The sequence below is a fragment of the Sturnira hondurensis genome, unplaced genomic scaffold, assembly GCF_014824575.4.
Source record: "Sturnira hondurensis isolate 20B ecotype Veracruz unplaced genomic scaffold, ASM1482457v3 Scaffold0021555, whole genome shotgun sequence".
Classification (NCBI taxonomy): Eukaryota; Metazoa; Chordata; class Mammalia; order Chiroptera; family Phyllostomidae; genus Sturnira; species Sturnira hondurensis.
Window position 1 is genome coordinate 202,377 of NW_028094186.1, and position 18,318 is coordinate 220,694.

The 18,318-nt window shown below is 47.7% G+C and overlaps 1 protein-coding gene across 3 annotated transcripts in view; it reads left to right on the plus strand.

The window, feature by feature from the left end:
- Window positions 1–18,318, plus strand: part of WASF2 (WASP family member 2) — a 74,956-nt gene extending 56,638 nt beyond the window's left edge. For all 3 annotated transcript variants that reach the window (XM_037032952.1, XM_037032953.1, XM_037032954.1), the window contains exons 3-9: window positions 3,999–4,133; window positions 4,645–4,798; window positions 6,938–7,055; window positions 8,073–8,203; window positions 10,868–11,020; window positions 12,867–13,384; window positions 14,344–18,318. In XM_037032952.1, the coding sequence (XP_036888847.1) occupies window positions 3,999–4,133; window positions 4,645–4,798; window positions 6,938–7,055; window positions 8,073–8,203; window positions 10,868–11,020; window positions 12,867–13,384; window positions 14,344–14,501 (1,367 nt within the window). In that variant the 3' untranslated portion in view covers window positions 14,502–18,318. The remainder of the gene's footprint in view (window positions 1–3,998; window positions 4,134–4,644; window positions 4,799–6,937; window positions 7,056–8,072; window positions 8,204–10,867; window positions 11,021–12,866; window positions 13,385–14,343) is intronic.

The window sequence follows — 18,318 nt, forward strand, 5'->3', positions numbered from 1 at the left end:
TCTTTTGCAAAGTGTGGTATCTGTTATGATGTCCCGATGTCATAATGGATCTGTCTTGGTAATCTGAGTGAGTGAAATTTAACTCAGAACAAGGCACTCTGGTTTTCTCCTAAGGTCAGACTAATTTTTAGTACTTGAAGAATAGGGACTATCAAATTACTGACTGGAATTGTATTTAAAATTTTCTCTAAATAACTAGGGACTTCCGCCAAGATGGAGGCATAGGTGGAAACACTGTGCCTTCTCCCACAACCAAGTTTGAATACCACAAAGGTTTGGAGAAATAGGACACACCCAAAGACCAGAAAACGGAATTATACGGAAGTCCGACAGCTACAAACCGTTCAATGGGGACGGTAAGAGAGGCGGAGCCAGCAGTGAAGGAGGGTCGGGCAGGACAGATCCCCCGACCTAGGCGCGCAGGCAGCCCGGAACCAGTCGGGGTGTGGGGCAGACTGACCACGGGCGCACATTCACACACAGTGAGACGGACCACGCAGGCCCCAGAGGGCGAACCCAGTGGTGGAGGGCGGACGGCGGTGGCACACTTGCGTGCAGTGGAACGAAACGCGTGGGCCTGGTGATGGTGGTGGCTGCGGCGCCGGTGGGGGCCACGGCGGGCAGGCGGCAGAGGGAAGCCATTGTCCCTCCAACCCCGCCCCCACATACAACGTCACAACCCAGCGACTGAGTTGCCCTGCTCTAGTGAACACTTTAGGGCTCCGATCCTGCTACGGAACAGGCACGAACAGCCCAAAAGATGGCGCAAGAAGAACTCAAAGTCCCAGAGCCAATAACTCTAAGCAGCCGAGAAATTGCCAGCCTCTCAGAAGCACAATTCAAGACACTAATTATCAGGATACTCACAGAATTGGTAGATTATAGTCACAAATTAGAGGAACATATGAAGGCTAAACTAATTGAAATGAAGGGAGATGTCCAGGAAACCAATAGCGATGGAAAGGAAACTGGGACTCAAATCAATGGAAGGGACCAGAAGGAAGAACGAAACATCCGACCAGAAAGGAATGAAGAAATGAGAATTCAAAAAAATGAGGAGAGGCTTAGGAACCTCCAGGACATCTTTAAATGCTCCAACATCCGAATTATAGGGGTACCAGAAGGGGGAAAGAAACAGCCACGAGTGGAAAACTTATTTGAACAAATAATAAAGGAGAACTTCCCCAGTCTGGCAAAGGACATAGACTTCCAGGAAATCCAGGAAGCTCAGAGAGTCCCAAAGAAGTTGGACCCGAGAAGGAACACACCAAGGCACATCATAATTACATTAGCCAAGACTAAAATGAAGGAGAGAATCCTAGAAGCAGCCAGGGATAAGAGGACAGTCACCTACAAAGGAGTACCCATCAGACTGTCAGCGGATTTCTCAAAAGAGACCTTACAGGCAAGAATTGGCTGGAAAGAAGTATTCAAAGTCATGAAATCCAAAGAACTACAGCCAAGATTGCTTTATCCAGCAAAACTTTCATTTAGAATGGAAGGACAAATAAAGTGCTTCTCAGATAAGGTCAAGTTCAAGGAGTTCATCACCACCAAGCCCTTATTATATGAAATGCTAAAGGGACTTATATAAGAAAAAGAAAATGAAAATATTAACAGTGAAAAGACAACAAACACACAGTTATTAACAACCACACCTAAAACAAAAGCAAACCAGGAAGACAGCTAGATCAGGAGTGGAATCATAGAAATGAAGAACACATGGAGGGTTAGAAACGGGGGTGGGAGGAGGGGAAGGGGGGAGAAGGCACAGAAAATAGCATAGATGGTAGGCAGAAAATGGATGGGGGGAGGGCGAGAATAGTGGGGGAAATATAGAATCTAAAGAACTTGAGACATGTGGTTATAAACTAAGGGGGGAGAATGGTGGGGAAGGGAGTGTGCGGGTGGAGGGGAATGAAGGGGGGGAATAGAACAACTGTAATGGTATAATCAATAAAATATATTAAAAAAATAAAATAAAATTTTCTCTAAGCATACAACTTGGGATATTGTTATTCTCACTCTTAAAAGTCATTTGATATGGTTGAGCAATATAAGGAAGAATCTCATTGTAACAGGTTATGTTTTTAGCTCATTTAATCTTATGACAACTCGGTGAGGTAGTTACAGTCATCCTTGTTTTACAGATGAGGAAACTGAAGCTGAGAGGTTGTGATTTGCCAAAGAGCACGCAGGTGTAAATAGAAAAAACTGAGACTTAAATCTCTATTTTCTGGTTTGAAGGCTGCGGTTTCTCCATGTATCATCTTGTAGTTCTAAGTATGCCTAGGGCCTGGTGCAATGTGGTGGTGGAGAAACCTTCACCCCACCCCACTTTCTCTTCCAATAGCATTCTTCATGTTATTGTTTTTATATGTTGGGTTTCTTGGTGAGGTTTTTATCCTGAAAACCGCTGTGTCACAGTAAGCCTCTACTCCCATTATCGCTTCTCCCTTCCCCGAGCAGCAGGAGATTCTGGGTTCTCTCTTGGTGACCTAAAGGTAAGTTAATTTGGGTTTTTCTTTTCCTCCAGAACAGCTGGATGGGCAACAGATATTTTTGAGCCTGGTTTATTTCCCACAAGGAACGTTGCATGTTTCTCTGCTTTAACCTTACACTCATAATTTTCTGTTACCTGGATGAGCATGGTGCAGTGCGGTTTTTACAGGAACTTGGCCATATTATGGACAGAGATCAGGGGGGATCCTCAGCCTGCACAGTAGAAGTGCAGCTTGTGAGCCAATTTAAGTCCTTTGAGCCCCGGAGCTTCCCATGGTTGTTTCAGTAACAAAACTGTTCAGCGTACAAAGACTTGCTCCTTTCCTTGATTAGGACTCCTTACTGATGAAATGTACCAGCAGTTCAAAATGTGTAGTTGATTGGTCTTATCCTTACTCTTAGGTGGCACTGGGAAGGTGAGCTGCAGTTCGCCTGAGAAGGTGCAATTTTGGCCTTTCTGACTTATTTTTTTTCTTTCACATGTGGATTAAGCATAAAAGAAGTTTAGAAGCTAAAAAATCAGAGCCTACTTTAAATAGTTCTCAAAGAAATTATCTTTTGGTTGAGCACAGTCACTTAAGCCTGCCTTCGCCATGCAAGTAAAAAACTCAGATGGTATGTTTGTATGAACCACTTTTCATTCCTAGCAAGAATGTGCTTTGTGGCTTGGAATGACAATATGAAGGTAGCGTCAAATTGCTGTTATGTTTCTTTGGCTGCAAATTCTCCTTGCATTCCAGGGTTGAAAATAGAGAAATTTACGGAACTCTTCTTTTTCTAAAAAAACAAAAAACAAAAAAAAAACCCAAGACATTGTGGAAAGAGACCACTGGTATGTTGTTTTTCAGGGAGGTTCAGCTTCTCTTTTTCCCTGAGATGTAGATTTGAAGGACTATAGAGCAAGACTTTCAGAGTTGTAGGTTATAAAACGTAAAATAAGCTTTTCACCCCTTAGAAGAAGTTGTAAGCCTGCGTGAGTTGCTGGTAAGTTAGTTCAAGGCTCCTCGAAGATGCCATTACTCATTGTGGTTGTTCAATATACTTTTAAGGCTTCACTGAGGGTATAATTTCTTATTTTTCATGTTAATTGTAGGCAGCTAGAAAGTCCTTCTAACTATCAGTCTGTTTTCCAGAACCATTTTACAAGGTACTTTACAGAGTAGCAAGGGGCTTAGGGCTATAGGTAAACGTGAATACATATTGTCTCCCCTTCCAGGATTCATTTTTGTTTTGTATTACACCTTTCTGTGCAGCCTGCTCTGAGGTTTCTGACTGTTCAGAGTTTGCCAAGAAGACTCTCAGTTACAGAACATGTGCAGAGTGTCCGTGCTCTGGAGGATCTGTCTCCGCCTCCAAGACCAAGCACCTCCATATGACCCAGCCCATCCCAAGGGGGATGCTGTGGGGTGGGGGGCAATATGATCTTTAATAGCCAGTTTTTCTGACCCTTTATGTCACTTTTATTCACTAATGACTTGGTTTCTCTCTTCTTTCAGGTAAATATGCAGAGGACATTTTTGGAGAGCTCTTTACTCAGGCAAATACCTTTGCCTCTCGGGTAAGCTCCCTTGCTGAGAGGGTTGACCGCCTACAAGTTAAAGTCACTCAGCTGGATCCCAAGGAGGAAGAAGGTAAGGAAGCTGAGCTCAGCATTTACAGGCTCTGTTGAGCAGTTCCTTAGAATTTTTTTCCTGATTTATAAAGAAAAGTGAGGGGAAAAATCGCAGAGACCTATGGAGTTCTGCTTTGAAATGACACCAGTCTGGGTGGGGCAGAGAAACCTTTTTAGCCCTGCCGCACTCCCACACACTCCCTCTCCCATTCCCCCAATTCCCTTTCTCAAATCCCTCCCCCAATCTTACTTTGCTACCATAAAAGTGCTTGGAAGATTCATTTCTCCTCAGGAGAGGCCTGTGAGATCTGGCCACATAGTAAACCTTTGTGTTGCCTCATTTTTGTTTGGTCGTGAAATGGCTGGGCTGCTGACAGCCTTGTGGGGCTTCCCCAGAGGCGGAGGAAAAAACCTGGCTGCAGACAGCCACAGCCAAGAAACGCGCAGCTGAGGCCTCTCCGGCTGGTGTGACTCCGTGTTTGCTCCAAAAGCCTGCCGTCCATTTTCTGATGCCTCCCCTCTCCTCTCAGTGTCACTGCAGGGAATCAACACCCGGAAGGCCTTCCGAAGCTCTACCACACAGGACCAGAAGCTCTTTGACAGAAACTCTCTCCCAGTGCCTGTTTTGGAAACGTACAACACCTGTGATGCCCCGCCACCTCTCAACAACCTTACCCCTTACAGGTAACCTGGCTAGCTCCTCCCCTTTTTGTGGCCTGTGGTTAAAATATTAGATTGTCTTTTTATTTAAAGATATTGTTTACATCAGAGAATTGTATCAAAAAGCTTACTACCTACCCCAGAGTTGCTTGTGGCAGCAGAAGCTAACATTTACCACATAAACATTGTCATCTGTTATTGTCGGGTTTCTGAAATTCATCGTAAATGTAATATATTTTGAAAGTTTGCTGTAGAGTTTACATGCCGCAGAGTTTAACGTGGTATGGCCAGGTCCGTCTTGGATTCCATCCAAGGAATTTAGTTGTTATAGAACCAAAAGGACTTTGTTACAAGACAGTCCTATAGCATGCATCCCAGGGGCAACATTCTAGCAAGGCTCCCACTCACCCGGAAACCACTAGATTACCAGATGTTTGGGCGCGTTAGTGGGGCCAGCCTTGTGGACTGGCTGCTCTGGGCCCTGAGGGTCCTTCCAGAGCTTAAGGAGTGACTGGCGTTCTTCCAAATGAGTATTGTTCACTTTTTGAACATCCTTTCAGCATTCCCCTCTGAAAGGACCTACACTGCTGGCTGGATGTTAAAAAAAGAAGGCAGCCTTATAGACACCTTCAAGCCTTTCCCCTCTCATGGTCTGGTAGTGTTACCATCCTGCAGATAACCATCAAGCAGGGGTGGAAAGTAAATATTTATCTTGCTTGCATCCATAAATATCTTTGGAACAGGTAAAAAGTAATTACAGATAACTGAAGGCAGGTGTCTTCTGTGATACATGGGTATACAGCAAAGTAGAGCTTATGGGGGGAAATTCAAGGACACCCATATGACTCCCCATGATCTGGGAGCCTGGAATGGGAGCGTTGGTGGCTTCTCACACAGATACCGAGAATGTATATGGCATCTCTCCTATGTTATTATTGTGTGAAATTATGTGTCTTGGCTTTCAGAGGGGCTAGCTGGTATAGTCGGACAATAGATTTGACTCTGCAGCCTTTATCTTTCGGTTGGATTTGGGCAGAGGAGTTGTGGGGTAGAAGGGAGCACACACCTGATTAGTACTAAAGGGAGTGTGGTAGGGTGCTGTAGGGTAGGACAAGCAAGCAACACAAAACAGGTGTGTTTTTTAGGTAGTGGTGTTTTCCTTTTTAACCCTCTCCTCTCACTTATCTGAATTTTGCCTAACAGAAATGAGAAGAGGTGTAGCTAACTCAACAAGATTTAATATAAAAATCATTAGTGTTTGATTTGGACCTGCTTTCTGCATGTTGTGATAGGATTGGAAGCCAGGGCATAGAATTGCCTCTCTAATTCTTTTGAGTTCAGAATAGTATTAACATAAATGTCCACCCCTAAGCATATGCTTTCTGGAAAGTGAAAGAGACTTGTCCCAAAGTGCAAGATTCTAACCAGTATGATCGAGTCTAAAAGATAACTCCTTCCTTAACACTCAGTAACTCACTCTATTCTGTCACAGACACTAGAGATGGTAATTAAATCTGTCATAAAACATCTGGCCATCTTCTCAGTGGGGCCCTCTAGTGGTTGGGGAGTTGGGGTAGGTGCTGAGCTACGTTAGAAGAGAGCAAGAAGGTGGCGTGGTGCTGTCGTTATCTCTTTTCACAGAGGAATAATAACTCCTGCCCACTTACACACTTTGATGTGTATTTATGTATACATGTGTACAAATGTGACCCTACATGTGTGTACAGGTTTCAGGTGGATGGGAAGCCACAAATGCTTTCTAAAGGGTCTGGGGAAATTGGTGCGAGGGAAAGGAACCAATGGCAGAAATCCCCTCTGATGTGCCAGGGTATCCAGATATCCTCAGGGAGATGGCTGTAGCCACGCAGATAATTAGAATAATCAGGATTCCCTGCTGCTGTAGCCCATTCTTTGACCTGACCATGCAGATTCCTCTACCAGGAATTGAAAGTGAGGCTAAGGTTCTTTAAAAGCCAGATAAATACAGAGGTGGCATTCAAGAGGCGTTGGAATGCTGGTATGGGAGAGGAAGTATGCAATCAATTTGAATGACTTCTTGATTCCTTAGTGTAAAAACTGCTAACTGGTAGGTATTTGGAATATTGGATTTGGTTAGGAGCTCATCTATCTACTGACAGCTACTTATCTTCATTTCTATCCCAGGGACGATGGGAAAGAAGCACTCAAATTCTACACAGACCCTTCGTACTTCTTTGATCTTTGGAAGGAGAAGATGCTGCAGGACACCAAGGATATCATGAAAGAGAAGAGAAAGCATAGGGTGAGGGGAAAGGGGCCTCTGTTCTGCACATCAGTAGGCACGATTGTGGAGGGGGGATAAAAAGGAAGCCAGTCTTATGTGAAGTAATCATTCCAAGTGGTTGCTTGCTTGGATGCCAGGTGAAACTCTTTTTAAAAAAAAATGTGTCCACTCCAAGCACAACCAAGATGAAAGTTTAAATCACACCAAAAATGTGTTTGTTCCCCCCAGTGCTATTAACAATTGAGTATATTCAGGCTGAGTTTTAGAAATTGACTTTTCTATTCACCATTTATTTCTCTTGCAATTTGCACCTGGCTCTGCTGGACACTCAAGCTAGGCTAGTCCCTTCCCTGCCAGTTTTGCAGCTCATTTCTCAGAGATCAGCACAAGGCTGTACAGTGTTTGATTTGCCACAGGAGCACTTAACACCTTCACTACTGGTGGGTGGGGCAGGGGAGGGACATAGGCCTAGTTTCAGGAGATGCTCCTCTCCCCTTAGACTCCCAGTGATGTATATAAGCAAATATGACCTACCAGTTACAACCTCACAATCTCATTAGCATGGCTGACAGGAGGCCCAGGAGAGTGCCAGGGTCTAGTCAGCCACACATGTTGAAGAATCCCTCGTTGGCTGTTTTGTTTTGTTTTGTTTTGTTTTGTTTTAACTATTTCCTTATATCTGCCTCAGATACCTACAGCTGTCATTACTTCTCATTTCTCTTGACTGACCTTTGTGGCAGAGCCAGTAACAAGGAGCTATGTACTAACTTCCCAACAATTAGAGCTGCTCAAAACCATGAATGAGTTACTCAAGAAGGTAGTGAGTTTCTCATCACTAGAGGTGTTTGAGCCCAGAAGGTAGTTTGGATTAGGTGACTTCTGTGTCACTCGAAACCCAGTAATTCCATAAATTCTGAAGTTACAATGCGTTGTCTAGGCAAGTCATCTGTGGGGTGTGCATCCATGCGGGTGATGGAATTGTAGAGAACTTTGGAAAATGTTTTACAAAGGATGTTCTATTTCTTTTCATTATAGAAGGAAAAGAAAGACAATCCAAATAGAGGGAACATAAATCCACGTAAAATCAAGACACGGAAGGAAGAGTGGGAGAAAATGAAGATGGGACAAGAATTTGTGGAATCCAAAGAAAAGCTGGGGCCTTCTGGGTAGGTGACGCTTTTGTGCGGTTGGTAGCATTCTTTGAGGGGCTAGAAAATGTCAGTCGGACAGCTGTGATGTGACACCTTCCACAGCTCCTGGTGTCTGGTTGTGTGGCTTCAATCAATACCACTGTTAATCACCTACTTTAAAGTGCACCCATCTGGTGATTAACATTTGGTAAATAAATCAAGACTCCACAGTTTAAATGAGGTGACCAAAGTGGTCTGGAAAAGAGAGTTTGTGGCTTCTAGTACCCTGACTCTGCCAGACGATGGTTGTCCAAGGGCCTCAGATGAAATACTGGGAAGGAGAGAAATGCAGCCTTGGGAGCCCTTGGCCTCCAGAGCGTTGATTTGAAAGTGGTGCCTAAGAGCTGGGCCTTCCACCGGAGTGGGGGCGGCCAGGCAAAGAATCTGTGCACATCACCAAAGCAGCTTTTCAGCCAGGCTTTGTCAGTCTTGGGAGAGAAACTGGCCAAGGGACCGAAAGCGGACCTCAGAGGCAGTGTGGGGAAGGTCGCCAGCCAGCATTGGGGCTGTATATCTCCACAGAGAAATGGTGGGTGTCAGTCTGACCCCATTTCCCTATACCAGGTCACACTAGAGGTTTCAAAGGGGGGAAATGGTTTAAAACTCAGGTTGATGCTGATCCTAGTGTCTAACCTGTGTCACATTCAGAGTCAGGTCACCCTGATGGCTTGGTGTGAGTGTCGCCCTGGTTTTTCCCATAAATACATTGCATCCTGACTGTCAGAGAACCGTGCCAGCTGATGCCGGGTGTCTAGGAATGATGAAAGGAGAGAGTTGAGTTGTTCTTGCTTTTAGAAATAACTCTACCATGAAAATCTTGACTTTTAAAAATCTTGACACTTCTGACACTTATTCTTCCTGGATTAAGAGATTTGTTCTAAAGAGCGAGGAAGATGGCGTGAGGGAAAATGAGCCTTTCTCTCTACAGAGAATCAGCCCTGAGGGCGCCTCTGGTACCTTCACCTCCTGGTGAAAGGGCCATTTTAATTCTGTGGGGTCCCATCCTGCTCAGACTGGTCCTTGTCGTAGGTTCAGTGACTCCAAGTCAGAAGCTTGCATATGTAGTAGTATATGCCAACTATTTTGTGGGGCTGGTTTTTAAAATTATTTTTAATCTTTAAAATGTTTTTAATGGAACGGGCATGGTGAAGATAAGGACTTTGCCTCCCATTTCCCTGTTGTCGAAGAGATTTGGAATTGGGCTCCATGGCTGTCTACCTGGTCATGCTTATAGACGAACCTGTAAAGAGATGGGCCAGGCTTATAGGTCTCCAGGCCTCAGGGATTTTCTGCATCAGCGCATCATTTGATTCAGTTAGTTCCCCCCAACTCTCCTTTCCCTGGGGTCTATTTTAAATGTGTTCCTTAGAACCCCTCAATGGTGGAAAGAAGGGGATGGGGGTGGGACAGGCTACATTTTGCTAGCTGCTGCTTGGCATTTGTTTTTTGTTTGTTGGTTTGTGTTTTGGTTTTTGGTTTTTGCTTGTTTGGAAGTTTATTGTTCACCCGGAGCAGATTCACCCAGGGCCCAGTGCTCTGAGGAGCAGGTTTTCACAATGCGAGCCCTGGCACCAAGCCTTAGCACCCTGCTTTAATCGGCAGCTCGTTTGTTACTGATAAGAGTCCTGACACAGGGGCCATGTCTGACTACCACACAGCACCTTGCACTCCTCCTCAGTTTGGTTTCGAGGTCAAATGCCTCCTTGGCCTTGGAGCACTCCAGAGGCTTGCGGACCTCAGAACCAGGCTGTGCGCCAGTCACGTGACAGTGGCTCACTAGCCTTGGGGCTTGGCTTTGCCCATTGCCACCAGACAGACATTGGGATTTGGGGATAGGCTACTCCTATCCAAAGGCTAACATTTGGGAGAGAAATTAAAAGAACTGCTGGGGTTTTTTTTTTTAATCCTCACCTGGGGATATATTCAGTGATTTTTAGAGAGAGAGGAAGGGGGCAGGGGAGAGAGAGAGTAACATCCATCGGTTGCTTCCCATACATTGTCTGACTGGTGACCAAACCTTCGACCTGGTTTAGGTATGTGCCCTAACTGGGATCGAGCCTGTGACCTTTTCAGTGTACAGTATGATGCTCCAGCCACCGAGTCACACCAGCCCAGGGCAGAACTGCTGGGTTTTTGATGAAGCCAACACTGAGAAAGGAATGGCATAATTTTTTTGGTAATCTGAGTTGAATCCCATTCCTACAAATAATCTAGCAGAAATACGTGGGATAGTAAATATTTAGAATAATAGAGTAAAATTCTAGTATAACAAAAACTATGGGGAATATACTTACTTTATTTCTCCCTGACAGCTTTTGTACCAAATACATTTTTGAGGGAACTCTTAAGAAAATAGAACCCTGGCTGGTGTGGCTCAGCGGATTGAGTGCCAGACTGCAAAGCAAAGAGTCACCAGTTCAATTCCCAGTCTGGGCACATGCCTGGGTTGTGGGACAGCTCCCCAGCAGGGGGAGCACGGGGGGCAACCACACATTGATGTTTCTCACCCTTTCTTTTTCCCCCTCCCTTCCCCTCTAAAAATAAGTAAATAAATAAAATATTTAAAAGAAGGAAAAATAAAAAATGAGAGTATCACTCTGACCTTTTAAATGACAGTCGTCATGTTGGGTCCATTGTCAGGTACCCACCCACCTTGGTGTACCAGAATGGCAGCATTGGCTCTGTTGAAAATATGGATGCAAGCAACTACCCACCACCACCACAGTCAGACTCCACCTCTCCACCGTCTTCCTTCTCTGAGGACAGCTTGCCTCCTCCACCCATGGAATTCAGGTAAATGGTGGTACCTTTCCATCTATTCTGGGTGGTTAAAAACTCAGGAACAAAGCCAGAGCTTCAGATCCAGGCCAGGCATAACATCAGGCAACTCTGTCTAGATAATAGAAATAATGAATATTTATCAAGTGTTTGTAAGGTGCCAGGCATTATGCCAAATGGTATATATGTTACTAAATCCTCACAAGAATCCTCTTGAGATGTGTACCCATCTTACAGATGAGTAAATGGCAAGACACAGAGTTGAGTGAACTTACCTGAGGTCACAGAGCCAGTAAGTAAGAGGCAGAGTCCAACTGATTAGAAAGCAGCTCTGTGGCTCCAGAGCCTGTGTTCTGTATTGCTAGCTACGCCTGAAAAAATAAAAGTCACCAAACTAATCTCTTGTATTTTAGCTTTAACTCAGCACGAGCTGAAGCAGTATAATTTACTATCCGTAAAATATTTATGACACCTTGTCCAATTATCTAGGAACCTAGCAGACAGTCACCTTTTTCTCCTGTTGCTTCTGGTTCATTTCACTGTTGGATAGACTCTCCAGAAAGAATGAAACAAAGGAAAAGGAGAGATGAATTTAGGACCTGTTTACTTTGATATTTGTCAGTGTCTCTGGCAGGGGTACACAGGGAAAGAGCTACCAAGTACTGGCCGGCAAGGGCCATTAGGCGTGTTTGCATTGCAGTTCCTCACAGTCACTTTTAACTTTCTGGTGCCAGGTGCCCTGTTCTCCTTGGACACTGTTCTGTCAGAGGTTGGAAACTTGAAGCAATGCTATACGCATCCCTCCTACCCCCCAACCCAAATCTCCTTCTGCCTCCCAAATCACTTCCTGCCGGTTTTTGTGTCAGAAGCAGCGAAGGCTTGAAGGGCTATGAAAAATTCCAAGATGGATGCTTTTCTAAGAGCAGCTGTTAGTGCAGGGCAGATACAAATTTGGAAAAAGAAGCCCTCAGCCTCACACATGGCCCAAGACCTTGCAGCTGAGCATGCCTGACCCAGGAGAGGTGCACCTTAATCCTCTCAGCCCAGCTCATGTCTGGTGGCACATCCATTTCCTGTCTCTGCTGACCTCAGACCCTCCATTCTTTCCCAGGTTTTTACACATGAACACTGAAAATACCTTGCCTAAATCTGTACCCTGCTCAGGTTTGGTCAGCTTGGCTTGGGTTTCCTGCCCTCATAAGAGCTAGTGAATGTTAATAGCCTGAGAAACAGAAGGTGGGTGGGTGGTGGTTCTTTCTTGCATGTCTTCATATTTCTGGCTGCTGGATTAAATCGACTGTTCCTGCCCTGACTGGTATGGCTCAGTGGGTTGGACCAGACCAAAAGGTCACTGGGTCAATTCCTGGTCAGGGCACATGCCTAGGTTGCAGGCAAGGTCCCCAGTTGGAGGCGTGCAAGAGGCAAGTGATTAATGTGTCTCTCACATGTTGATGCTTTTCTCACTCTTTCTCCCTTCCTTTCCCTCTCTCTAAAAATAAATAATTTTTTAAAATTAAAAAACCTAACTGTTCCTTTCAGAGGAAGGGTTCAGGAGAGGACCTTTCTTAGAGAGCTGAGACCTGGGTGATGATCTTGGCCAGTCCTTCTCTACTGCTGCAGGTAGTTTTTCTCAGTTTCTGCTGAGAGTCCTCTGCTGATGAGCAGCCCATTACCTTACAGGGCCGCCCATTTCATTGTTGGTCTTTTCTGATCGTTTTCAGGTTTTTCTTTCCATTTGAGCCAAAATGAAATGATACAGTCAACCACAAGGCGTTTAGCCTCATAGATTAGTTTACCTACAGGTGGGTATTTGCATCCTGAAAGTAATGGTTGGTCTTTTTCTTTTTTTTTGTCCTTTTAGCTACCCAGCAGACAACAACCAAAGGGGTTCTGGCTTAGCTGGACCCAAAAGATCCAGCTTGGTCAGCCCAAGCCATCCACCACCAGCTCCACCTCTGGGCACTCCACCAGGCCCCAAACCTGGCTTTGCTCCACCCTCTGCCCCTCCACCTCCACCTCCAATGATAAATGTCCCACCCCCACCGCCACCTGGAGGATTTGGATCCCCAGTGACCCCACCACCACCTTCACCACCGTCTTTCCCACCTCATCCTGATTTTGCTGCCCCTCCACCTCCTCCCCCACCACCAGCGGCTGACTACCCAACACTCACACCACTTCCCTTATCCCAACCAGCAGTAGGGGCTCCTCCTCCTCCCCCTCCACCCCCTCCACCTGGGCCACCTCCTCTCCTTTACTGTGGTGCAGATGGCCAGCCTGCTGCACCACCACCACCACTTTCTGATACACCCAAGTCCAAGTCCTCCTTGCCTCCTGTGAGCGATGCCCGCAGCGACTTGCTTTCAGCCATCCGTCAAGGTAAATCCCAGCGGTGGTCCGGGACTGTGAAGCGTTGTCTTTCTGTAGCCGAGTGACTGGTTGGAGGGTGGGTGAGGGCTTCTGTTCCCTTCCCTGGGAATAGCTTTCATGGGATGGAGAGAGGTGGGGACCTTGGGCCTCAGGTCAGCCTGACGAAAGACTTTACCCTAAAAATGTGGGGATTTAGATTTTTTCCCACTCTGGTTTAAACTAAAGAATTCTTAACCTGGGATCTTTGAACTCCTTGAAAATTGCGCTTTGTGCCTGTTTGCATCCATTTTGTGCCCCAGAGGAAAACAAGAATCACTGTCATAACAGATACTTCTTCAGCTGACCTCAGTCAGTCCTTGTCCTTCACTGTTTTGCCTTTCATATTCTTCCTTTCTACTCACTTTCCTCCTTCTCCCCCATTCCCTTCTCACTTTTTCCCCCAACCCTGTCTCTGTTCAGTCTTCTTTTCTCCCCTCCTTCCTCCTCTCATCGTTATCACACCCTCATGGAGCATTTACTCTTTCTGTCAGAAGCCAAGTCGGGTACCATGGGGCGAGAGTGGCTTCCTTGGTTTGTGAGCCTCAAGGGAAGAAAGCATTGTCTGAGGGGACAGCCAGGGCAGCTGAGCTCTGTGGTCGTCAGCGCGTCGGGCAGACTGTGTTCCTGTTCGGTGGGCTGTGATGGCCAGTCCCCACTTGGAGCCTTGTGAGAGGTGCCATCTTCACCAGCCTGAGTGCTAGAAACGGGGTAGGACGACAGGCTGTCCTTCAGACATACCTGTGGTACCAGGGCCACCATGTCATAAACCTTCATTCTTGTTCGTTCCTGCTTCCTGCTTTCCTGAGGATCCTTCTCTTTTGCTTTCCTTCCCCCTGTTCTACCAGCAGTGGCCATTCCCCCTTCCTCAGTCCTGCATGGGTTCAGAGACTGACTCACCTTCTTCATGACCTTTCTCTCTCTCCCACTAGGCTTTCAGCTGCGCAGGGTTGAGGAACAGCAGGAGCAAGAGAAGCGGGATGTCGTGGGCAACGATGTGGCCACCATCTTGTCCCGTCGTATTGCTGTTGAGTACAGTGACTCAGAAGATGACTCCTCCGAGTTTGATGAGGACGACTGGTCGGATTAAGTCTTTCCGCCTGCTCCCACCTCTTCTCTTCCTACCTGCCTTCTTTGATGCCTACCCCAGCAGTTCCAAGAGAAGTGAAGGGGAGAAGGGGAGGAAAAACGAGAATATCAAGGGGCCAAAGCCTTCCCTGAAGCTACCAAAGATATATCCAAGTGCTTCCTCCAAATCAGCATGTGTCTCCCACCTCCCATGGTCAGGCCCCATGGGGCCCCCTGAGATGTTCCCTCTTCCTTTCGAGTGACTATTGCATATTGGAGAGAAGGGAACACCCCAAAACTGATCCTTTTGAGTAGGTTTGAAGTGGAGTTGGTGCCTTTCCCTAGGAGCCATTTTCAACTGTGGTCTCCTCCCAAAATCCTTGCCCTCAGCCACTTCGAGTAATGCCAGCTATCTTCTGGCCCTAAAGCTTGCATGGACACAGCTGGCCCCTTTCCCATACACCGAGAGGTCAGTGTGGGCTGCATGCCCCAGCAGCCGGACTGCCGTGCCCTTCTGCCCTGGTCAGCAGAGTGAGGCTGCCTTTTGCTAGGCTGTTTTTGTATCTGGATCCCCCTTATTCCAGGAGCCATCATGTCCCTAAAGCAAGTCTCAACCCCTCTGCCCAGAAATGATGCCTTTCTGAAGACTGAGGTGGCTGCCTCCCTCCCAGGCTGCCTCTCCTGAGTGTGCTGTTTGGATGTCCTTTAAATGCCCTTTATCACCACCAGATGCCTCTGGACACCGTAGCCCAGTTATGACCTCTTAATACCTATGACCAAACTGGCCCTGACACACAGGGATCTGGGCCTCTGTTGGATGTCAGGAGCCAAGCTTAAGACTTGGGACTGCAGGATGGGGAAGATGGGGGGACTAGCTGGTTCTGCCTTTTTAATGATGCTAAAGTCTAGAGATGAGAACTGACTTGCTCAAGGTCACATACACAGTTGGATCGTGACAGGGCTAGAGCCCAGGGTTTCTGATTCCAAAGTCACCTGTGCTTTCTGGGACCAAACAGTGGACACCTGCTGGAGCCTGGGCAGGGCAGCCTTGACTGTGCTGCTCCAGACCTCACCATAGGTGGGGTCCCAGCAGGAGGGCCCAGGGCCTGTGCCAGGCTCGTCAGTGCTGCTCAGACCCTTCTTTGTAGCCTCTCAGAGACATTTGCTTCCTCTTTGCGACCGCCAGCCACCCACATGGCCTTGGGAGCTGCCCCTCTGGGGAACTAGAGGTAGTGAGAGAAGGAAGGGGGTGGGCAGCTTTGACAGGTGCTGCTTTCAATTCCTCCGCAGCTCCTCCCCCTTTTATTTCCCCAATTTAAGCATAGGTTCTGTAGAAACTTCAGTCCCTGGAGCTGGCAGCCACTGCAGGTAGCTGCCTGGGGGGCCTGGCAGCCCTGGCAGCTGTGAGGAGGGCTGAAAAGCAGAGGGGCTCTGGGTCTTGTTTCCAGCTCCCCTCCTCACTACACACGGGGATGTTCCCTCCCTCCCTCCCTCCCTCCCCTTTTTTTCCCAGAGCTAATACACAGGTGCTATTATTCAGAAAAAAATGGTCAGCTTTAGCCAGCAGTGAGGCTTCTTCTCTTCTGCCCTAACTATTGTGTAGCCTCTTCTGCTGAAACCGGCTTCTCCTGGCTTCTCCTGCTTTCAGAGCCCTGAAACAAAGAGAAACAGGATCTGCCTCTACCCAGCACAGCAAATGGCTGTAGTAATTGCCAAAGCCTTCATAAACCCCTCCGGCTTGAGGAGAGTGTGTAATCACGGGTACCGCCGCTGTGCCCTGGCTGAACGCTCCTCCTCTGCCTTTTCCCCTTGAACTAGAGCTGAGACTGAGCTTGTAGGGCCAGCGTGCCCTCCTGTTGGGACTACTCCAGAGTGTGCCCTGCTCCCTCTCCCCAGGTCATGTGTCTGGCACAGGGCCAGCACCTGGCTCTGGTGCTGAGCACACTGGGCTGTGTGTGCCCCTCCCTCGCTTCCCACCTTGCACTTCGGAAGCTGAAGGTACATTTTTCATAACCCTAAAATGGCCGTTGAAGGTGCCCCTGGCTGCAGCCCAGGAGGGGTTGGAGAGACAGGCAGAGGGCAGTGGTTCTCCCAAATAGGAGTCCTGGGGCCTGACCAGGCCAGGGTTTGGGCCTAATGGCTTTGACTAAATTACCCCCACCCCCCTCCTTTCCGGAAAAAGGGGGAGCCACTGCCATTCTGACCTTGAAGGGAGTGGTGTTGGCCTGGCTTCTGGAATGGACAGTCCAGGATGGAAAGGTCTGGGGGCGGGGAGAGGGGCACTGCTTGCAGAAGGTAGGATTAGATCATTAGCTCAGTGACCTCCTAGGGTTTCGATGTGCTGTGTTCTCGTCCTACAGCTGGTTTGGTAATGATCTGCAAGTCCCGGAGAGCAACAGCACAGCTCTGCCTGATGCTCTCATTAAAATCTATGCAGCCAAGCTCGGAGCTTTGTAGCAGCCGGCCTTGGGAAACCTCCTCAGCTGGGGGGTGGGCTGGGGCCCAGCCAGCTGAGAGGCCCTCTGGGCTCTACTTACGCATATGTGCAACACGAGCCCCCTCCCCGCCCCCCCCCCAAGTGCTTCTTTAAACCTAGAGTCCTTTAAGATGATAAAGGACTCTATGCAGGTAATCATGTGTCTTTGGACTCTTGTAATTGTAGAATGCAAAGTTTAGTGATTATTTATACTGGGCCTGTAAGGACTCAAGCACTGAAGCCAACGAGCCACCTCCTTTCCTGGTCTGCTCAGCCCAGGGGACCTGCCCCCGTTCCTGTGGCCCCGGGGCCCAGCTTCCAACAGACAGGCAGTGTTAGAAGTGACTGGTGGCTTTGCCCCGGTTATGAGATGAGTGCATTCCAAAGAGCAGCCTCCGGGAGGGGCAGGCTCTTGGTCCCTTGGAAGCTCAGAGCAGCTATCCCAAGCTCCAGCTTGCCTCTGGAAGCTTGAGCGCCCTCAGAAACGACCCTGGCCAATGTCACCGCAGAGCTGAGGCGGTGTTGTCAGGGCTAATGTGAAATCTCTTCCCGTGGCGCCGGTCCTCCGGCTCTGCAGCGCCAGCTTGGACAGATTGAGGTCTCTGTGGCTTTGGTGACCCTGCTTAAGCATTCCCATCGTGTCCTGGCTCTGCTCTCAGCATGCCTCCCACTGCAAACCCCCTCACCTGACTCGAGGGCCTGGGGATGGGACAGTGCCCCAAGGCCAGGGGCTTTTGCTCAGGAGACAAGTCAACTTTCCTAGGGGCATCAGGCCCTGAGCTCTCCTGGGGTCCTGCTGACCTGGGGACCGGGTGTTGCCCAGAGACACACCTTGTCTCAGTGAGTGCTAGGGAACAATGTTATTAACTTTACTCAGTTAACTCACTTGAGAAACTAACCAGTTTTTACTTACTGTCTAGAATGATGTACATGTAGGAGAGTGAGCCATAATGCTCCCAAAGTGCCTTCTTTTCTCTGATATAAACATATTTATAAGGACCTATTCCAGTGGATTCTGGGGTATGTTGGCCACATGGAGATTTTAGGGAGCGAGCACACGCTACACGTGGGGACAACCTGAGAGTGGGTCCCTTCCCCCAGGGATGGGGGAGGAGCTTCAAGTAGGGATCTGAGCAGTGGGCTTCAGCCAAACCCGCAGTGGCCCTTTCCCTTTGCCCTACTGCTCAGGTCCTCTGAAGGATACCCAGTTTTTAAAGCCCTGTGGCTCCCAGCCTGGTCTCACTTGTTTCCACACCAGGCTCATGTGCGTACCACATTAGCTCCCCAGTGACCTGAAGATTCCATGTAACTGTATACAAGCCAATATTTTAAATAATTTGATAAAATCTTTGTAGCCACCCAG